Raw genomic sequence first — 22351 nt, 5'->3', positions numbered from 1 at the left:
TAAATGACCTCAAAATCATAGAATTTAGACCTAATTCTAAATACAAAATAGTTAATATATTTGCTTTTAAAATCTCTGATTCATATTCACGATTACACGTAACAGTCCCATCCTGCATGCATGGCAGTTTTTTAAAAATTAACTCATAAACCACATAGCTGGTCAAGATCATTTCCCAGTGCTGCCCATGGTAAATTAATTGTACCATTGGCTGTTCTGGAATCAAGATCAGTAATTGTACATGGTGAAAACGTCTGTTTGGAGCTGAGAGAAAGAGAAAGGTGTATACAGATACAGACATTTTAATATACATTGAAATTTCAGCAGCATATCATCCAAACTGAACAGCCATGCTGGCACTGTCTTTGGTTAATAATGTGGTCTTTTGTCTTTCTAGGCCATTCCCTACAGAAGAAAGTGTTAATGATGAAGATATCTACAAAGGTCTTCCTGATTTACTAGAGTATGTGGTAAATCTTTAAGCAGAATGAAAGCTTTCAGCTTTCTGATATATAGATATTACTTAAATGATGTGATGAAATACACTATTTTAAAATGAGTGATTTTTATTTGATTGACCAAGGATTGATTAGAAAAGAAGAATTAATTGTCAAAAAAAAGTGCTTTATCCTAATGATTGATTTTCGTACATATGAAGATAAGGGAAGGTTTCAAGAAGGATCTGGTGATGGATTGCGAATGCAACCTAAAACAGCGATGAGCAACCAAGGCTAGAGAGTGGGCTGCATGAGTGGCTCTCCTTCATCTCAGTTGGCCGCGAGATTGAAATTGAGCATGTGCGCTAACTGTGACCCCAAGAATAATGTTAAATATATTGCCTTTGATTCTCCTCCTTTATCATGTGTTTTCAACACAAAGTGATCTCTGGCCAGCAAAAGAAACATAAAGAAGTAGAGGGAGGGCATGGCTCTTAGAATGTTGTGTGCCATCAGCACTTACCTCACATGTGCCCGTGTTTAAATGTGTGTCACCTTTCATTTTGCCAGGGGTACTCAACCCTTCCCACTGCTGCTGGCCCCAACCCCACTGTAATCCTTCCCTTAACCCCCACACCCTTTTCCTACCTCTCCCTCCCAGCACTTCTGGAATGTTATGGATCAACTGATTCATGCTCCATGCCTGCTCCTCCCCTACCCTCCCAGAGCTTGAGCACCAAGAATTTGCAGTGTTCAAGCTTTGGGAGGGAAGGAGAGGAGCAGGGATGGGGCACAAATTAGCTGATTCATAGAACTCCAGAAGTACTTGGAGAGAGGGGAAGGGTTAGTTAAGTGCAGGACTTCCAACATGCAAGAGGTGCGGTTGAAGGAGATACAGAGTGTTTGCACAGGCCACATTTAGAACCCAGATGGGCTGCATGTGGCCTGTAGGCTACAGGTTGCCCAACACTGATCTAGAATTATTTGTTTGAATCATCAGAATGAGGATATAAAATGACAGCCTCAGTAAATGCTTTTCCTAGATCCTGCAGATAATTCTGCATAAATGCATCTTTATTCATATGACTACAGGTTGCGACCCAGAACTGTGTCATGGAATGTCAGGCACTGGGTCTTGTTGCTTCAGGGGGATCAGGTGACCAGTGGGGTGCTAAGGCAGCTCCCTGCCTGTCCTAGCACCACAGACTGCGCTGCACCCCAGAAGCAGCTGGCAACAGGGAAGAGTGCACAGGGCTCCACACACTGCCCTTGCTCTGAGCACTAGCTCCTATTGGCTGGGAACCTGCTGCTGGCTGTTTCTGGGGTGCAGCTTGGTCTGTGGTGCCAGGAGAGGCAGGAAGCTGCCTTAGCACCCCTGCTGCATTGCTGATTGGGAGCGGCTCAAAATAAGCCCCTCCTGCCACAGCCATAATGCCCTCAAAGCCGGAGCCCCCTCCAACACATGAAAGCTGTCATCCTCAACCCCACTACGGAACCCACACTCTAGTCAAATTATGTTGTTTTGTGGGCATCAACAATTTCTTCAACTGGGTTATGAGGGAAAAAAAAGTTTGAAAACTACTTATATGAGTGTCCCACAGAATCCAGGGAAACTCTTCACTTGAGTACATTTCCACATGAAAGTAAGGGTTTGCAGGGTGCTTGCTGTTTTGGATAGAGTATTTTACTGTACAAGGTAGGGATATAAAATCCCATTTAATCAGTTAATCAGTGAAATGCTATGTTTAACCGTGTGCCTTTGTAGCCAAGAAGGCTAATGGCATATTAGGGTGCATTAGGAGGAGCATTGCCAGCAGATCCAGAGAAGTGATTATTCCCCTTTATTCGGCACTGGTGAGACCATATCTGGAATATTATGTCCAGTTCTGTGCCCCCCTCTACAGAAAGGATGTGGACACATTGAAGAGCCCTTTTGGTGCCCTGGGCCTGGGCGCATGACGCATGTGTGCGCTGGCTATGGCTGCTGGCGCGCAGCCCGGGGCCTGCCCCCGAGCTGCATGATGCATGCGCTGCCTAGCCCGGCCTGGCATGTGCTGCTGGCACGCACACTGGGCCGTGCAGGACCGCACGGCCGTGGGGGGAAGGGTGGTGCTGGCTGGCGCGCCCCTTACAGCTGCCAACAGGCGCCCCTCATCGCTTGGCACCCCGGGCAGCTGCCCGGTTTGCCCATGCCTCCATCCGGCCCTGGGTCCAGCGGAGGACAACAAAAATTAGGGATCTGGAACACATGACCTATGAAGAGAGGCTTAGGGTCTTATTTAGTCTGCAGAAGAGAAGAGTGAGGGGGGATTTGATAGCAGCCTTAAACTTCCTGAAGGGAAGTTCCAAAGAGGATGGAGAGAGGCTGTTCTCAGTAGTGCCGGATGGCAGAACAAGGAGCAATGTTCTCAAGTTAGTGCGGGAGATCTAGGTTGGATATTAGGGAAAAACTATTTCACTAGGAGGGTGGTGAAGCACTGGAATGGGTTACCTAGGGAGGTGGTGGAATCTCCTTTCCTACAGATTATAAGTCTTGGCTTGAGAAAGCCCTGGCGGGGATGATTTAGTTGGGATTGTTCCTGATTTGGGCAGGGGGCTGGACTCAATGACTTTCTGAGGTCTCTTCCGGCCCTAAGATTCTATGATTAACCAATTAGCTGCTTAAACGGGGGCGGGTGGGTGGCACTCCAGACCAGTTGGGCTGAAGTGTCCCCCACCCATGGCATAGTGTGGTGGACCCAGAACCCCTGCCAGGCTGGGCCTGCCATGGGTAGGGGCCGCTCCAACTGGGCTGGGCCCACTGCACTGCGCTGTACAGTATGACAGTACATAGGGTTTCACTCATTTTAGGATAGATGTGTTGATGTAACACTGAGGCCCATCTGTAATTTGGGTACAGGAACTAAATGCCCCATTTCTGCTTAGAAACCTTATCTTAATTCCTGTCATAGATTGAGACTTAGTTCTGTTTTCTCAAACTTTTGTTCATTTTATAAAGCCAGATTTTAAATGTACTGAGGTAAAAAAAGTTTTGATTAGATAGTCCTTTTGTGGTTTAGTTCAGTTTGAAATTTTCTTTTTTATTAATCTATTTAGATTTACTGCAAGAACCCTGACAGTTAGTAAATTTAGTTTCCTAGTCTTGACACACTAATTCCTATTCAATACACCTACCCTTTATGTTGTTGTTTTTTCTTTTTTCTTTTAGTGAAAATGGTGTAGATGAGGATGAAGAGTTATACGATTGTGTGTATGGAGAAGATGAAGGTGGGGAAGTATATGAAGACTTAATGAAAGATGAAGCACCACATCAGCCTGTATGATTTCCATTTTTTGCGTGACTACAGACATATTAATAAAGCGTGGTAGCGTGAAAGTTAATTTTTATTAACATTCATTAAATAACCTGTTAGCTGTTTGCACTAACATTGTATGTATTTTTTTGAAATTTAGATATTTCAGATCTGCTTTGTTCTTATGGTTGAGGTCACATTTGCCTGCAGTGACCATGTAACATATACAGTGGATCATAATATTGTCATCCTGTTCTGAAATTCAACATTCTCTTATAGAGAAAGGGACAAAGATTCACTTTGGTAATTTTTTCTGTTAAGGAAAATATTAACGCTACTTCAACAGTAAGAAGAAAACATTAAAACATTAAAATATAAACTGTGATTTAGTTAAGATCCAGTTAGATATGGATATTAAGATTTATCAGCAACTTGAGTTAAGACCATTTGAAAAAATAAATGCTACTGTTTACACAAAGGTACTCCCCATATTATCCCCATATTATTTTGGCCACTGTATACCACTAGTCATGGAATAGTTAAATAGAGAACTAGCATCTCTCTCTCTCTCTCTCTCACTGGGTACGTCTAGGCTACCAGGCTATTGGACTGCCGTGTCCAAGAAACGTGCCCACTATTTTGAAATAATTTTCAAAATAATGGACACACTATTTCGGCATCCCTGTAAACCTCATTTCACGAGGACTAAGGGATGTCTCGAAATAGTGCCTTATTTCAAAATTTGGCACCGTGTAGATATTGCCAAATTGCAAAGTAGCCTACTTCAAAATAAGATCGAAATAAGATACATAATTTATGCAGTGCAAATTGTGAATCTTATTTCGATTTATAGTGCAGTCTAGACGTACTGTGTGTGTGAGAGAGAGAGTTTTACAAAACAGCCATAAAAATGTACAAGCCCACGCACAACATTTATTCATTAGCCTTTCTATTAACTTACTATCCATCTCCCTACAAGCATTCTTTAGATTTACCTGCCAAACTTCATTGTGATGACACGCTTTTTCAAGCAAGATGTGTGTTTTAAGGTGGGAGCTCACCATGTGCATTTCCAGATTGAATTCCAGTGGTATAGGAGCTTATAGAAAATGGAAATGAAAAGTTCTGAAGGTTGTTTTCCTGTATACTGCTGCTGTAAAAGCAGCAAATTGTAGCTATATCTTGCAGTTCATATAATGTGTTCTTGTGATTCATTATGTCAAGGAGAAGACTTTCCTTGGAAAGATTTTGACTTTTCAATGTGATTCATATGTAGACTCTCCCAATTACTGTGTATCTTAATGACAAATTAAAAGCATCATCACTTTTTTTAGCATATTTTTATACTAAGCGCATTTTATTTTAAGGAACTTTTGTGTTGCAAATTTCTGAAAGTAAAATAAGTGATGCGTGAAATACTGTGAAACTTGGGAGTTTCAATTTGTAGTGGTTTATGTTTTGTCTAGACTTGAGTTAGAGTAGTGGATCTTTCTGTGATTCTAACCCGCATTTTTAGTTTGCAGTGAAACTCAGAGCCATGCAAATTTCAAGTATCATTACGCATATTCTCCCAGTCCTAGTAGCTGATGAGCCCCTGACATATTTTCCACTTCGAAAACTTTTTTTTCTTTTTTCTTTTTCTTTTCACAAATGAAATACCATTGGTCATGTAAACTTAGACAGGGCGAAGTTAGGAAGGAACGGCAGTGGTAGTCTGAATCTGTGGGAGAAAAATAAAATTAAAGATCTAAAAATGTTAATTTCCCAATTAAAAGAATAGCGGATTAAAATGTGGAGCAATATATTTATGTAATTGTATATCTCATACAGTAAAAATGTAGGTATTATATTTGTTCCACTGGCATTATGTATTTTTGTCGGATTTATTGGCTTTCTTATATACAGTATTTTACTATTAGATTTGCAAATGTATAAAGAAAAAATAAACATGAAAAGGTTACAGGATAGAGCCTTAAGATCCAACTACTGCCTTTGACTCAGAATAGAATATGAATATGGATCTAAATGCAATTGTTCTTGTCGAGAAAAAGGTAAAAGGAAAAATTATAAACAAACACAAAAGGATAGATGCAAGTCCATTATTCATAGCAGTTACTGACATGAGAATTTAATTGATTTTAACTAGTATGAGTACTGATCACTGTCTCACTGTTGTAAATAAGGGCCCACTATCTAGCTTCACAGTAAATAAATATGGATCTATATTTCATCTAAATCTCACTACAGGCAGTCCCCGGGTTACATGGATCCGACTTATATCGGATCCCTACTTACAAACGGGGTGAGGCAACCCCGCACTAGCTGCTTCCCCCCAGCAGACCAGGGAGACGTGAAGCTAGCGCCCCCGCCAGCAGACCAGGGAGACGCGGAGCGGCTTTTCTCAGCAGACACCTCAGCTTGAGAATAAAGGACTGAGGGAAGTGAGGTGTGGGAGAATAAAACTGAGCTCTGGAGAAATGTTTGGCTAGAGTTTCCCCTATAATATGTACCAGTTCCGACTTAGATACAAATTCAACTTAAGAACAAACCTACAGTCCCTATCTTGTACGTAACCCGGGGACTGCCTATATATTATATTTAAAAGTATATAAGAAGGATTATGTTATGTAAAATATAACATACTGAATGCCAAATTTTACAAAATTCAAGGACTACTAAAATTATAGAAGTTACCAGCTAATTGTACTTTTAAAAACTGTTCCTTTGGTAGTAGTTACAATCTTTTGAAGCTGCAATACAGAGAGGTTTCCCAAAAGCAGTATGTTGTAATAGCTAAGCAGTAAACTTTAAATAAAAGTTTAAGCAAGAGGTATCCACAAATGAATTGAACTCAACTTGCCTCTAATTGCAGAAATGTATTGAAAATGACATAAGAAGCTGCTGCCTTACTGAGATAAAACAGACAGAAGAGAAATACACGGAGACCTTGGAGTCAATAGAGAAAGTAAGCCACTGAACTTTATGCTAATAGAATATTTATATAGTTATAATGTAATTGCCTAATGGAATAGAGAATATATTAATCCAGTCAGTGTTGACTTTCTTTAACAGTTTTTCATGGTGCCGTTGAAAAGATTTCTGTCAGCATCAGAGTTTGATATAGTGTTCATCAACATTCCTGTAAGTAATTTTATGCTTAAAGAAAAAGGCAAAGAATTTGTATCTGGTTATCATTTTGTACAGTCACGTGCTATTGAACAAAGTGATTACTTGAAATTTAATGTGCAGATTCCCCACAAAGTATTTCACTATTCAGTAAGATACTGTATATCTTAGTGAAAATGTTTTTAGACTTTTTTTTATAGTTGCTATTAAGAAAAAATATTGCAAACAGCTACAGTAGACTGTCCGCAACAGCATGGACTTAGGTATTCAGCCTGAGTATATTTGTTGATTTACACCAGCTGAGGATCTGGCACTATAACCACATGCTAACCCTTGCAAGATCTGTTATATGCAAGTATATTATTAATTGAATTTGTTAGACATTAACCATGTATGAATTTACTCAGTTCCTTCAGTGCACAAGAGAGAAACATGGATCATATTAGGTGTAGATAAGATGTAAAAAAAATATTTTCATAAATGTAAAAGCACGTGACTATTATCAGCCTATTACAGTTGGCCATTGCATCAGTGTAGAGAATGTTTACACAGTACTTTGATTTGCAGGATTTAATTTGATTTGCAAATCTGAGGATTTTCACTGGTATCTGCTCTGTGTGTTGTTACAGAAGACATTTAAAAATCCATATAGTTTACAGATTTATACTCAGAATTTGATAGTAGAGGTTGTAAAACAAAAAATACTGTAGTCTCTAAGAAACTTCCTATTGAGTTAAAAGTTGTTGAGGTTAGTTGGTGCTGGTAACTTACAGTTGCAGGAATTTGGTAACTGTTTTAGGCCTGATCATTGGTGTTCTCTACATTACATAGTTACTTATATGCAGATCCCCTTGTAGTGACCTACGTGTGCATGGTTTTATACTTCAGTTTATCTCTCACTGATGTAAGCGCCACTTTATAGGGAAGCAGTAAAACCACCTCCCCAAATGGCATATACCCATGGCAGGCTGACTGAGGTCTACATTGACTAGGTATAGGAACCTGTGTCAAGCCTAGTAGTCCTCATAATGCTCCATTCCCTGCAACAGGGATCACTTTGGTCTCAATTTTAAGAAACTCCCATTGCCCAGGAGTCACAGAGACCAGAAGCCTCTGTGCCCCCTGGTGTGTTTTGTGGAACACCTGTTTCTAATGGCCCACCTTGGCAAGCATATTTAGCAGTTCATCCTTCTTATGTGTAATTGCCTAACTGACCATCTGGCTCCACATACTCCTGGAGTAGTCAGGCAATAGTAGATCTCCTGGGTCTGTACAAACAGGCTACAGACCTGACAGAAATGTGGACATGTACAAGCAGATTGCATGAGGGAAGTAGACAAAGGAGTATGACAGGGACCAGCAGCAATGCTTCATGAAACTGAAGGAATTTGCCAGGGAGGCCACAAAGCCATGGAGGCCAACAATAGATCACTATGGTTACTTCAGAGGAGTGAGAGACACACACCCCTGCCATGAACAGTGAGGAGATGGAATGTGGGTGTAAGGAGGGAAAGTGCAGCCTTATTGAAAATCAGGACCGGTTTGAGAGTCCTCTGCAGCGCAGCCAGTCCTGCCAGGTGGACATGAGTGAGCCTAATGAAAGGGAAGGGAACTTGAGTACGTTTGTGCCTACAATTTTCCTTACAATATTTACTTATAAAGATGATGCCTAGCCAATCCCCAAGTGAACAAGCAAAAGCTATTGATTTTCCGTTGTTCTGTTCTTACAAGAAGTGATAGACATATTGGAGAGAGTGGTAGATGTATCTGCTTTCATCCCTGCTTTCATGGATTAAGTTGAGCTTTGTGGAACACTTTGTTTCCAGGTATATGGATGCCCCTTTTATTCTCCTGAGAGATCTCGATACAAATTTCATGAAGATGCTCTGTAATTTTTCCCTCAAGGTTTATAGGCCTTATTTCTTCCAATGCCAAGCTCTGATGATGTTGGCTGGCATCTTTACAGTAAACAGGCTAGAGGCATGTGGGCCAGGATGGCTTTAGTTTGCCAGTAGCAGCTGTGTTCTCTAAGCCTATATCACCCCTCTAGAGGGACATATCAGCTAAAATCACCACTGCCTGTGGAAAATAGTGCTGGTGCCATTGTTCTATAGCAGTAGCAGTAGAGACTGAAATTTTATAGCTTCATGCAGTAGAAAATCCTGCCACTCCCTCATCTTTGACAGGCTACATTCAGTTTCTGTTGAGGTGATTCAAAGCTTAAGTGCCAACAAACATTTCTTGTGAAGTGTCTTTAGGAATAAAGGAATGGAGTTTTGAAACTTATGTTTCCTTTCTGTTGTGTCTCTAAATCCAGTGGTAGCTGCCTGTTTTATCAGCAGCTTATAGGCGTGCTGGCCTTGAGTGGGTGCTCCTTCTACACAGGCAGAAGAGCTTACCCCAATGAGAAGGAGAAAGGAAGAAAAATGGACCATGAACAATAGACTTGGCAGGAGGGTCAATAAGACTTGACAGGCAGTAAACCAAATGTTGCAGACCTTGATTAACTGACATGTCCACTTTTTCAGTCTTGGAGAGTTGCACAGTCACTGCTTCCTATACTCCCAAGCATAACCCATGGCATCACCTACCACTTCATATCGGAGAACAGCAAGGAAAACCACAACTCCATGTATACAACTTTGAATCACAGTCTGTGAAAATGTAGCCACAGTAGTTTACATCTGGGAAGTCAGATGAACATAAATGTTTAAATCCTTTCCAATTTAAAATTATCACCCTGATAAGTTATGTTAAAAATGTGTGTACTGTTGCCTATAGTTATTTTTGCGCATAGATTCTCCACACTCTCCCTCCCCATTCAGTAAAGTTCTGTTTTTGGAGAATCAAATTCCTTTAGTGCAGTGTTTCTCAACTAGTGGTACAAGTACCCTGAGAGGTACTTGAGAGATATTTGGGGGGGGGGGGTGTATGTCAACACAACTGAAACTTGGAGAGAACTGAATTTTTGTTTTAAGTTTTACAATGCTTTATTATTTTTGTACTTTTTACACCCAGAAATTTCATTGCCTGCCCAGCTATGATTCAGTTGTTTAAACAAATGTGTTGCAACAGTAGAAAAAATTTTTGCTGGAGAGGGGGCCCTGAGCCTTGGGGGCCAGATTCAGGCAAGCCAGGAGCTGGTGTATGGCTTCATGAGCCAGCGGTGCAAAGGGTAGGCTGAGTCTCCCAGTACCACTATTGGGGCGTGTCCACACTCAGGGGTTCTTTCGAAAAAAGTAGCCTTTTTTCGAAAGAACTTCCCCTGCGTCCAGACTCAAGCCGCGTTCTTTCGAAATTAAATCGAAAGAACGCGGCCTTTCGACGGCGGTAAACCTCGTTTCACGAGGAAGAACGCCTTTTTCGAGGGAGATCCGTCGAAAGAACGTGAGTCTGGACGGGGGGAGCCCTTTCTTTCGAAATTATTGGCCTCCAGGAACAAGCCCTGGTGGACAATCTGGGCCATGGGTTGCACGTCTGTGGTTCCTGGCTGCAGCCATTCCTTAAAGGGACAGGCGCACCCTCACAGCCACTTGTTGCAGACAAGGAGCCAGAGCACACGGCGACCTTGCTGCAGCATGTCACAGCCCCAAGAGCGTCCTGGCCCTTCCTCCGAGCCTTCTGGGGACCCAGCCAAGGGCTCCAAGCGCCGGGCACCATCCTGGTCCGGCGCTGAGATCAAGAGCCTGCTGGAGCTGTGGGGAGAGGAGGAGGCCTTACAGGCCCTCAAAAGCCGGCGGCGAAACGCCGACATTTATGGTCGCATGGCTGAAGCCCTGGCCCAGAAGGGCCACTACCCCCGCACCCAGGACCAGGTGCGCTCCAAAGTGAAGGAGCTGTGGCAGGGCTACGCCAAAGCCAGGGAGGAGAGCTCCCGTTCTGGGGCAGCCCCCCACTACTGCCCCTACTACTCAGAGCTGGACCAGATCCTGGGTGGCAGTGCAGAAGCACGCACACCACGGAGGTTCGTGCAGTCCGGACTGGCAGACCCGGTGGTGGACGCTCCAGAGCGGGAGCTACAGCAGTCTGGAGACGGGGACATGGGCCCAGAGGAGGAGGACACCGAGGAGACGGCGACCCTCACCCTGGAGCCAGTCACCCAGACCTCTGAGGCCTCCCAGGCGTCATCTGGCACGGGAGAGGAAGCAGCAGGTGAGTACAGTGAGTTTGTGTCACACCCGGGGGGGGAGGGGGGAGGTAGGTGGGTGGGTGCACAGTGGGTGATGCACAAGGGAAACCTGTCATGCTCAGGCTGATGCCCAGGTCTGTCTGTCTGTCTGTCTGTCTCTCTCTCACTCACTCACTCACTCACACACACACACACACACACACACACACACACACACACACAGTGTGACCTTCAGAATGTCTGCTTCCCCTGTCTCAAGGGAGAGGGCATGCCCTTTTGGACAGCTGTTGCACACATGACTGATTGTGATAGAAATGTAGCCGTGTTACTCTGATCTGAGGAAGTGGGTCTGGCCCTGGAAAGCTCATCCCCTAATAAACCATCCTGTTAGTATTGTAAGTGCTACAGAGTCCAGTTTATAGGACTGATTGTGTCTTCTTCTTTTCCTCCACAGCCGGACCAGCCGTGGAAGAGGGCCGCAGCACCCCAGCCCCACCTCCATCTCCATCTCCACCTCGGAGACATGGGAGCCGCAGACACAGGCGTGTCTACGCCAACATCCTCCGGCAGCACGTCGAGGCTGTGCAGGAGCAGAACGCCATCCTGCTACAGAGGGCGGAGGCAGAGGAGCGGTGGCGTGATCGGCTCATGAATGAGCTGGTCCTGCAGCGCACGGTGCTGTACGCCACCCTGAGGGAGGTCAGCGGCTTGCCTGCTGCTGTGCCTGGTACTGCTCCTCCAGCACCCCATGACCCCACCCCACCAAACCCCCCTTCCACAACAGCATCCCTTTCCCCCCTTGGACCTCCCTCTCCCCCAGCCTCCCCAGCTCCCCAGCCCCTCTCTCCCCCTGGCCCTCCTCTCCCCCAGGCTTCCACGTCCCAAGAGCCCCCCAGCAGCCAGCCAACCGACAGGTGCATCACCCGATCCCGTAGCCGGGGAGCACCCCAAACACGAGGCCCAGCCAGGAAAGGGAAATCTGCCAAGCCCCGTTCAACCTGATCCCCTTCCCCCCTCCAGGTTTCCAGTCCCCTTCCCCCCTCCAGGTTTCAATCACCCCCATCACCCCAGTTAAAGCACAAACAAAGGGTTAAAGGAACTGTTTGTTTATTGTATATAGTTTGGCAACAACAAAAATGAAAAAAATTTTTGTTATGTTTGCCACATTGTTTGATAATATGTACAAAATTATAAATAAGTAAAGAGAACATTTTATTTTGAAACACACCCCGGTGTAAGTGATGTGTCCAAACTGGGTCAGGAGATGGGTTGTGGAGGGAAGCTTCTATTGGGGGCCAGGGCCCAGTCCCCAGGCAGAAGCCCCTCAGTGCACTCAGTGGCCTCCACTGGAGAATTGCTCCCGGAGGGCCTCCCGGATGCCAACTGCAGACCGGTGAGCCTGGCGGATGGCAGCTGTCCAGGGCTGGGCAAAGAGCCTCTCCTGGGCATCAGCAGCTCTCCCCCACCCTGGTAGGAAGGCCTCCCCTTTCCTCTCCACGAGGTTATGGAGGACGCAACACGCGGCCACCACCTCGGGGATGTTGGTCTCCCCCATGTCGAGGCGTGTGAGCAAGCACCGGAATCTGCCCTTTAAACGGCCAAATGCACATTCGACCTGGTTGCGAGCCCGGTTAAGGCGAGCATTAAACTGCTCCTTGCTCGCATCCAGCTGGCCGGTGTAGGGCTTCATCAGCCACGGCATCAGGGGATAGGCGGCATCAGCCACTATGCACACCGGCATGTGCACATCCCCAACCGCAAACTGGCGATGGGGGAAAAATGTTCCTGCCTGAAGCCTCCGGTACAGGTACGAGTTCCTGAAGATGTGGGCATCGTGTGCCCGCCCTGACCACCCAACACAAATGTCCGAAAACTGTCCACGATGGTCGACCAGGGCCTGGAGGACCATAGAAAAGTAGCCCTTTCGATTGATGAATTGGGCTGCTCGATGGGGCGGTGCACGGATGGCAATGTGTGTCCCATCGAGCGCTCCTCCGCAATTGGGGAAGCCGAGGGCAGCAAAGCCGGCCATGACGCTGTCCAGATCCGGTAGACAGATGAGCCTGTTGAGCAGCTCCGAATTGATGGCCCTCACCACCTGCAGAACGAGACAGACAACAAAGTGTTAGAAGGGGTGCCTTATGTCTTAGGAGGAGAACCCACCGCCCACCTTCCCTCTCAAACAAACAGCCCGGGAATCCCCTCCTCAGAACCCCCCACTCCCACTCCCACTCCCACTCCCACTCCCACTCCCACTCCACTTGGCCCTTCCTGACAGTCTCCCTTCCCCGCACCCCAAACTGTGACTGTCCCCAGACAATGACTTACCTCCATCAAGACGGCCCCGACAGTAGATCTCCCCACGCCAAATTGGTGTCCCACGGAGCGGTAGCTGTCGGGGGTTGCCAGCTTCCAGAGGGCAATGGCGACCCTCTTTTCCAGGGGGATGGCGGGCCGCAGGTGGGTGTCTTGCCGTTGCAGAGCAGGGGCGAGCCAGGTACAGAGCTCCTGGAAAGTGGTCTTTCTCATGCGGAAGTTCCGTAGCCAGTCTTGGTCATCCCAGATCTCCATCACGAGCCGGTCCCACCAGTCAGAGCTGGTGTCAAACCTCCAAACACGCCTGTCCACGAAAAAGTTCGGAGGCAAGGGCAGTGTGGCTGCCGGACGGGGGAACCCCTCGTCCCTCTGGTCTGGGTCCAGCTCGGGAAGGAGCCTCATGATTGTCTCACGAAGATGCAGCAACAGCTGCAGTATGGTGGAGTGGGGCCATCGCCTGCCCAGGGGCAGCTCTGGCTCCATGCCACAAATAAGGGTCTGCAAGCAGAAAAACCTCAAAAGAAAAAAGCTGCTGGGGTGTCCCAGGAAGCTGAGCACTCCAAAGCAGCACTGCAGTACCTTGCAAAATTCCTCAAGGGACAGCAAAGGCAGCTGCAGGAGCAGAGCAACGGGTGTTCAGGAGTGTCCCTCTCACCACGTGTCTCTGCAAAGGGCAGGCAGGCAGCACCCAGAAGGAAATGCTGCCCCCATGCCCTGGCAGAAGCAGTTCCGGGTGGCTTTCAATTTCGAAAGAGCGTCCGGCAGTCTGGACGCTCTTTTTCGAAATAGCGGATCGATCTTTCGATCTGCGCATTGTAGTCTAGACGCGCTCTTTCGAAAGAGCCTCTTTCGAAAGATGCTTTCGAAAGAGGCTCTTTCGAAAGAAGCCTGCAGTCTAGACAGCCTTGGAGTGTTAATATTGGCAATGATAACGTGCTGATAAGGAAGAATATTCTTGTTGCTTTCTGAACAGTCCTGTGTTTTTAAAGATGCAAGCATTATGCACCTTCCTTGGCGGCATCAATATGGGTGATCTACCCCACTTGCAGAACCATGGAAAAGTAGCACTTTCTGTTGATGTATTGTATAGCAAGGTGGGCTGATGCCAAAATAAGGATAATCACGCTGTCTGTTACTCCAGTGCAGTTTGGGAACCCCATTCACCATTTCCTGAAGATTGTTGAGAGTCACAATCCTGCATATCAGATGATTAGTGGTCCTACAGACTCCTATGACAATGTTTTCCTCCATGCCCCCCATGGATTTTCCAACTCCGAAATGATTTCCCATGGATTGGTAGCAATCTTGCATTGCAAGCTTCCAGGGAATGATCACCATGCAGTTTCCCACACAAGGAGCAAGTGATGTGTTCTTTTGCAGCCAAAAGTTCTGCAGCCACTGCTCCTTGTCCTAAACCTGCTTTACGATGCGATTCCACCAGTCAGTGCTTCTTTCTTGGGCCTGGAGTCACACTCTACCATCTGCAGCTGCTCCGTAAATACCATCACCAACTGTTTTTCATTATGCTCCTCAGCAAACTGTCCTTGAAGGAATCCTTATGTCACCTGGTTGCTGTGGTACTTCCTGTAGGTCTGCAAAGATGGGTGAATTATGCATTCTGTATTTGCAGTGTTTTTGAGAATAGTGCAGAGCTCCATGGGCTCTACGCCTATGACACAAAGGGAAGACACCAAAGAATGCTGAACAGGTTTGGGGGATTTTTTTTAAAAGCACAAAAATTTGGGGGTATTGATGGCATTATGGGATGGAGACGGTTACAGCATAAGAACTTGACCCCAAGCTCCAGAAATCCCTGGGGAAGTCCTTTCTTTCCCACAACACATTTTGAATATTTCCCAAAAAGACATTGTGTCAAATGGTGTCAAATGGTACATTGGGATGCTACTTGTGATGCACTGCACTTAACATTGATACAAACACTCCTAGTGAGTATGCACAGGGCTTATGTAAGCAACCAAGCACACGTACACGAGCGATGTACTAACTTCAGCAGCTGTTCGCTGATGTAACTTGAGTCAAACACAATTTGTAATGTAGACATGTCCTAACAGTATATCTTGACTCCTTTAAAGCAAATGATGAAATTAGCAGCTAATTTGTGATTTGTGCCTTAGTTGGAATTAACAAATATATATGAAGACACTAATCTTTATTTGGAAGCTGTAGGGGTTCTATCTGGTGTTTTATCTTTTTCCTTATATTGCTGTTTTTAAGGAATTGGTGAAAACCCACAGAAGTCTAATGCAGGACATTCATGATTCCATTGTAAACAAAAATGACCAGAACCTGTATCAAATTTTTATTAGCTACAAGGAAAGGTAATGTAATGTTTTTACATTAATTTTCATATTCTTTGGTGATAATCTACATGCAGTCCATTGACGTATCTCTCTAAAATTGAATACTTCCTTTTTATATGATGAGCATTTGTATAATTGAACTGAATTGCTACGAGGAACAACAACAGTATGTGAAATGGGCTTTGAATAGGGAAAATACCAAGGAAGTGTTAAGAACATAAGAATGGCCATACTGAGTCAGACCAAAGGTCCATCTAGCCCAGTATCCTGTCTGCCGACAGTGGTCAGCACCAGGTGCCCCAGAGGGGGTGGACCAAAGACAGTGATCAAGCAATTTGTCTCATGCCATCCATCTTCAGCCTCTGACAAACAGAGGCCAGGGACACCATTTCTGTCCCCTGGCTAATAGCCTTTTATGGACCTAACCTCCATGAAATTATCTAGCCTCTCTTTAAACTCTGTTATGGTCCTACCCTTCACAGCTTCCTCTGGCAAGGAGTTCCACAGGTTGACTATGCGCTGTGTGAAGAAGAACTTTCTTTTATTAGTTTTAAACCTGCTACCCATTAATTTCACTTGGTATCGTCTAGTTCTTCTATTATGGGAATTAATAAATAACTTTTCTTTATTCACCCTGTCCACACCACTCATGATTTTATATACCTCTATCATATCCCCCCTCAGTCTCCTCTTTTCTAAACTGAAAAGTCCTAGTCGCTTTAGCCTCTCTTCATATGGGACCTGTTCCAAACCCCTTAATCATTTTATTTTTTTATTTAAGTTCTGTTATTATTTTATAGAATGAATTGTTCATTTTTCCCCAGTGTCTTTTGTTGCTGCTTTTTCATTTACAAATAGCATCCATATTTTATATGAAATCATGTAACTTACTTTGAACATAGCTTCTGCCATACAGACTATCTCAGAATGCTTTATAGATATAAACAATACAGATACATAGTTAAAATAATTGGAGATGAGGAGAGAAGTAAAATGAGGCAGAAAGATACAGGCAAGGCATTTCAGGTGGCAGAAAGGAGGATAGTAAAGGTGTGTCTACACAGCAAATTTATTTCCGACTCACAGCCGTTATTCTGAAATAACAATGTGAGTGTCTACACAGCAATTTCGTTACTTCAGACGGCTTACTCTGACTTCTGTAAACCTCATTCTATGCAGAATAATAACGCCTATTGTGAAATAACTATTTCAAAATAAGGTGTGTGATGACGCCCCACTTCTGCTATTTCAAAATTGCCCCTCACCAGGGTCATTCTAAGTTATTCCTCCTGGGGCTCTAAATCAAGATAGCTCGTCGACATTAGGAAAGGCAGCCTCAGATTAGTTTTGAGGCTGGTGTAGACGTGAAGTGTAGACGTGATATTTCAACATAAGCTATTTCAGAATAACTATCCTGGATTAGCTTATTCTGAAATAACTGTGCAGTGTAAGCATAGCCTAAGAGTGAAAGAAGAGTGAAACAGGATGGCGAGAGGAAGAGAGGACAGTCTTAGGAGCCCTTAGAAGGTGTTAATTAAGTCATTTCTGATCTGGAAATTGAAATGTTTGGGGACCCAATTGAGCTGTTTGAGAAGAGGTTGATGCAGTCACACTATGCTTGAGAGAAAGCAGGTAGATGTTCTGTGCTGGGAAGAGGTGGACTGGGGATGGAGTTCTGTGGCTGGGGGCTGGGGGTCGGGGAGAGGGAACAGAGTGCCAGTGGGGGGGGGGGAGAGTCCCCTGCACCCGCCTCCTATTAAGATTCCACTCCCCCCCCCCCCCCCCTCCCAGAGAGAAGCCGGTATGCACCTCTCCCGGGGCGACCCCTGCCCTCCTGTGGCGCAGGGAAAGCCGGCGACTTCCTTCCCCAGGGCCGACCCTCCCCCCCCCCCCCCCCCCCCACAGCCAGAGAACCCCCTCACGTGCCTCTGCCAGGGCCAATCTCCCCCAGGCAGGAGAAGATGGCTGGCACTTTCCTTCTATGGGGCAGACCCCCCCTCCCGCGGCAGGGGAAGCTGGTGCATGGCTTCTCTGGGGCTGACTACCCTGCGGTGCAGGGAAACTCCCCCCGTGCGCTGCCTCTCCCAGGACTTACCCCCCTCTTGGCCGCAGGGAAGCCGTGCCCCAGGTAAGGCACTGGAAGGGGAAGAGAAAATGGAAGTGGCAGGGTATTTGGAATTTGGCGCTCCATGTAACTTGGCGTCCTAGGCGGCTGCCTAGTTTGTCTATAGGCACGGACTGCCCTTGGTGTTGGTAGGTGGTGACAGATTGAGGGAAGCGGTGATTATTGGAAGGATACAGGCAGTGAAGGCAAATAGAAAGGTGTAGAAGGGAACTACAGGAACAATTGTTTCAGTATGTTCCTTTACTCTGAAAGAAGCAATGTAATTTAAGGAAGCTCGCTGGAAACTGCAGATTTTATGAAGGAAGGACAGATTTTATGAAGGAAGGACTGTGTCTAGCTCTGTTTGCATTGCAGTATAGATTAAAACATTAATTGAAGGGGAAAGATTATAGTTAGTATCACTTTTGAAGTGGACGCTAAGATTAAAAATGTGTTTAAGGGGGAGACTAAAAACAATGCAAGAACCCAGGCTTGTAAAGCCTGAAAAAAGATGGTGCTCACAGTTTAAATAAGAGTCACCTCTATAGTGTTGGGGTACGTATAGACTGCAAGCTTTTTTCAAAAGAGAGTGTCCACACCTTAAAACCAGATCAAAAAAGCGATCTGCTATTTTGAAAGAAAGCATCCAGACTGCATGGATGCTCTCTTGAAAGAAAGCCCTGATTGCTATTCGCAGAATGGACCAGGGCACCTGTGCTTTCTTTGACTGCCTCTTCTTTCGAAAAATGTCCCTGTTCTGTGTCCACATGCCTTTTGTTGAAAGAGTTCTTTCCAAAAAGGTGTTCTTCCTCGTAATTTGAGGTTTACCAATGTCAAAAAACCCTCTGCGTTCTTTCAATTTAATTTCAAAAACACAACACAGGTGAAGTTTTTTCAAAAAAAGGGCAGTTTTTTCAAAAAAACAATGTAGTCTAGATATACCCTTAGAGCAGTTTGAGAAGAGTGGAATGAATCATTATTGAAGGGAGTAAGATGTTCCTGGTACAAACCTGGATTCTTTCTACTAAAATTTTACAAAAATCAGCCAGAGGGGACCATGCTGATCTTTGACTGCTGTTGAGAATTTCTTGCATTTACTTGTTAACTATTATTTTGACCAAAAGTGTCACGGAATGTAAACTCAATAAAAACCATTAAATCAGTTTACAAAACCCACTGTTGTCATAAAAAGAGCAGAAATAATTAATCCTATGCTAATCCTATATAACAGAATTTATTCATTACATCCTTTGAAATCTATCTCTTAACATTGTAAATACTAATGACTCTGATGCTGTAAAGCAGCAGTTACATTACCTTGCAAGCATGAAAGAAGTGCTTTATTGTGTCAGTATTACAGTGAATTGAAATGATTTTATAGCACTCTGCTTATGGCCCTTAGTATTTTTGAAATATGCACTTGATTGAAAAATGCACAGAATTGATTATATTTTGGAGGAGGCTTTTTAATACACATCAAGGGCCAAGTTATTGTGTTTGGATATGTAGATACAGCATCCACTGAAAGAAAGAATATGATCTATGTATATGTTTGTGAAGCGTGAACCAAGACTGTTTATTTTTTAACCCCCTGTTTGTTTTTTCTCTTGCTTTGTTTTAGAATGGTTATTTATGGACAGTACTGTAGTCAAGTGGAGACAGCCATCACCTGCTTAGACAACATCTCTAAGACAAAAGAAGATGTTAAATTGAAGTTAGAGGTATTAATATTTATTTTTATGTAGAAAAATATTTTGCTGCTCTCCTAACTGCCCATTCTTACATGTGGATCTACTAGTTTCTCCTCCCCCCGACTTGTTAATTGGAGTAACTGATCAAATAGTCTTGTCACGTAGAGAAAGAAGAGATCAAGTCCTGGCACCACTGAAGTCAGAAGAAGTCTTGCCATTGACTTCAATTGGGTCAGAATTTCACTCAAGAAGTATTTTTGTCAATAAAACATTTTTCTCATGGTGTGTTAGGTGAGAGTGAAGGTAGCTGAGAGTAAAATATGCTTATAGTTAGAATAATGTTTAAAGTCTAAACACTGTCTATAGGCACATCTCTGAACAAGGGATCATGTGTGAAACACACCACCCGAGGGGAGCCATAAGAGACACGGTGCTTCATATCCTCTTTGGGCTGGAGGGTAATTAGTCCTTTACAGGACACAGCGTACAGCTCATCAGCTTAGGTGAGGAAGTGAGCATGAAGGATGGGAGTTAGATGATCCCATCTGTGATAAATAGGCTTTCTAGTTTTTAGATTTACTAGTCACCTTCAAGTCATACCGTTGTCATGCCTGCTGTGCTGTTTATGCCTTCAACTGATAAGACAAAGGCTGTGTCTAGACTGGCAAGTTTTTCCGCAAAAGCAATTGCAAAAAAAACTTGCCAGCTGTCTACACTGGCTGCTTTAATTTCCGCAAGAACACTGACTTCCTACTGTCTGAAATCAGTGCTTCTTGTGGAAATACTATGCTGCTCCTGTTCGGGCAAAAGTTTTGCGCAAAAAAACCCCAATCGCGAAAATGGCGATCGGGGCTTTTTTGCAGAAAAGCGCGTCTAGATTGGCACGGACGCTTTTCCGCAAAAAGTGCTTTTGCGGAAAATTGTCCGTGCCAATCTAGACGCTCTTTTTCGCAAATGCTTTTAATGGAAAACTTTTCCGTTAAAAGCATTTGTGGAAAATCATGCCAGTCTAGACGTAGCCAAAGAGTCTGCTATTTGGCTGCAGTGTTACCCTTGAACTACCTTTTCGGCACTACCTCAGTGATTCTAACTACTCTCGCTGTTGCTCTTGTAGACATGCACAGCTTCACATCAACAAAACTCTGTGTGATATCTCTGATTATAGCATTTACTAGCCAATTAGCCTGTCATAAGACGGGATTTTCAGGTCTTCTCTCCTGAGTGCTCTCTCTCTCGTTCTCTCTCTCTCTCTCTCTCTCTCTCTCTCTTCCTACTGCCTCCCTCCCCCTCAGCTCTCCTCCACCTCCTGCCTCTCTCTCTGTCTCTTTCTTTCTCTTCTCCCCCTCCTGCCTCTCACTCTCCCTTTCTCTTCTCCTCCTCCTCCTGCCTCTCTCTCCCCTCCGTCTCTCCCTGCCCCCCTTCACCTTCCCCTTCCCCTTCCCCTTCCCTCCCGCCGTGGCAGTTGGCTGAGTGCTTCCTGGTCAGCCGGGCTGCCGTGAGGGAGGGGGGGCAGGACGGTGATGTACACGGCCGGGGCCAGAGCTGGGGCCGTGTACATCACCGCGCTCCCTTCCCCTCCCACGCCGGGGGAGCCCAAACAGCCCCTTGTGCTGCTGGCTCCCCCGGCGGCCCAGCTGAGGGGCGCAGCACTCAGCTAAGTGCCACAGCGGGAGTGGAAGGGGGACGGTGACATACACTGCCCCGCCCCCTGGCCGTGTACATCACCGCCCTGCCCCCTTCTCCTCCCTCCTTGAGTGTTGCGCACTCAGCTGGGCCGCCATGGGGGAGGAGAGGCGGGGCAGTGCCACGGCGAGAGGAAGAAGGGGAGGCGGTGATGTACACGGCCCCGCCCCCTGGCCATGTACATCACCGCCCCGTCCCCCTTCCTGTCTCACCGGGGCTCAGCTGAACGGCACAGTGCCAGCGCCACTCAGCTGGGCCGCGGCTGGGGAGCAAGCGGCAGCAAGCGGCCGTTTGGGGTCCAGCTGCGGCCAGTGGCTGCACCCCCACCCCTTGACAGGTCTGGTTCCTGCCCCCCTCCTCTCGTCCAGCCCCATGGCCCCCGATCCGCCCCCAGCTCTGCTTCCCACCCCCTCTCCCTGCCGGCCAGCCCCCTGGACACCCCTTCCTTGCCAGCGCTGCTTCCCTCCCCCCTTCCTCCGGTCCCCCCATCCTCTGCCAAAGCCCCCGATCCCCCCAGCTCTGCTTCCCACCCCCCTTCTGGCCAGCCCTGCCTCCCTTCCCCTCACTCCCCCTCCGAGGCGCGCTGCGCCGCTCCCAGCTGAGCAACGCTCTCGCCAGGCCCCAGCGGGGGAGCAAGCAGTGGCAAGCAGCCCTTTGGTGTCTGCGCTCCCCACGCATGGGAAGCGCGGACCCCAAAGGGCTGCTTGCTACCCTGGGCCCAGCTGACCGCCGCTTCTGCTGGGCCCACCTGAGCGGCGCTCAGCTGGGCCCCAGCGGGGGAGCAAGCAGCGGCAAGCGGCCCTTTGGGGTCCGCGCTCCCCATGTGTGGGGAGCGCGGACCCCAAAGGCCTGCTTGCTGCTGCTTGCTCCCCCGCCAGGGCACGGTAGGAGTGCCGCTCAGCTGGGAGTGGCGCAGCGCGCCACAGTGCACCACGCAGGGAGGGAAGGGGGCGGGGCTGGCTGGAAGGGGGGTGGAAAGCAGAGCTGGGGGGAATTGGGGGCTGTGTGTCTGTAGGGGGTGATGGGGGGGCGGAGGAAGGGGAGAGGGAAGCAGCGCTGGCGGGGGGAGGTGTCCGGGGGGCCGTGCGGCCCGCACCGCCACGGAGCGAGGGGAAGGAGGGTGGGGCGCTGACGTACACAGCCAGGAGGCATGGTCGTGTACGTCAGCGTTACAGACGCACAGACACTGGGCTACTATATATATGATACCACACTTCTCCGCCTTCTATCTGAATACTTGAAGAATGAGAT

The 22351-nt window shown here is 46.4% G+C and overlaps 2 protein-coding genes and 1 long non-coding RNA gene across 7 annotated transcripts in view; 2 read left to right on the top strand and 1 right to left on the bottom strand.

Moving 5' to 3' along the window:
• The window catches only part of VAV3 (vav guanine nucleotide exchange factor 3), a 254125-nt gene that overhangs the window by 103384 nt on the left and 128390 nt on the right, over nucleotides 1–22351 (top strand). For 3 of the 4 annotated variants that reach the window (XR_012905973.1, XM_075936644.1, XM_006119791.4), the window contains exons 4-9: nucleotides 398–463; nucleotides 3646–3754; nucleotides 6603–6695; nucleotides 6803–6871; nucleotides 15537–15640; nucleotides 19348–19447. Coding sequence is in view for 3 of the 4 variants with exons in the window: in XM_075936644.1 (XP_075792759.1) it covers nucleotides 398–463; nucleotides 3646–3754; nucleotides 6603–6695; nucleotides 6803–6871; nucleotides 15537–15640; nucleotides 19348–19447 (541 nt within the window). In the remaining variant the exon portion in view is untranslated. Of the gene's footprint in view, nucleotides 1–397; nucleotides 464–3645; nucleotides 3755–3787; nucleotides 4034–6602; nucleotides 6696–6802; nucleotides 6872–15536; nucleotides 15641–19347; nucleotides 19448–22351 lie in introns of those variants that run through there. The other variant, XM_075936645.1, reaches the window with a different exon arrangement.
• LOC142830595 (uncharacterized) lies at nucleotides 6909–12246 on the top strand. The gene is made up of 2 exons (XM_075936646.1): nucleotides 6909–11008; nucleotides 11440–12246. The coding sequence occupies exons 1-2, from the start codon at nucleotides 10321–10323 to the stop codon at nucleotides 11985–11987; spliced, it is 1236 nt and encodes a 411-aa protein (XP_075792761.1). The 5' UTR covers nucleotides 6909–10320; the 3' UTR covers nucleotides 11988–12246.
• The window catches only part of LOC102458603 (uncharacterized), a 93573-nt gene continuing 85946 nt past the window's right edge, over nucleotides 14725–22351 (bottom strand). For both annotated transcript variants that reach the window (XR_331810.3, XR_012905975.1), the window contains exon 3: nucleotides 14725–14893. This is a non-coding gene — a long non-coding RNA (uncharacterized LOC102458603). The remainder of the gene's footprint in view (nucleotides 14894–22351) is intronic.

This window comes from Pelodiscus sinensis, chromosome 9 (genome assembly GCF_049634645.1).
Source record: "Pelodiscus sinensis isolate JC-2024 chromosome 9, ASM4963464v1, whole genome shotgun sequence".
In the NCBI taxonomy this organism is placed as follows: Eukaryota; Metazoa; Chordata; order Testudines; family Trionychidae; genus Pelodiscus; species Pelodiscus sinensis.
The sequence above is the reverse complement of the archived record's forward strand: the minus strand, read 5'-3'. Positions and strand labels throughout refer to the sequence as shown.

What these genes read in the sequence shown, in the direction of transcription:
- LOC142830595 (XM_075936646.1), top strand. Translation starts at nt 10,321, where the DNA reads ATGGGTTGCACGTCTGTGGTTCCTGGCTGCAGCCATTCCTTAAAGGGA. An exon ending in CACGGGAGAGGAAGCAGCAG is followed by an intron (nt 11,009 to 11,439) that starts GTGAGTACAGTG and finishes TTTCCTCCACAG; the next exon opens with CCGGACCAGCCGTGGAAGAG.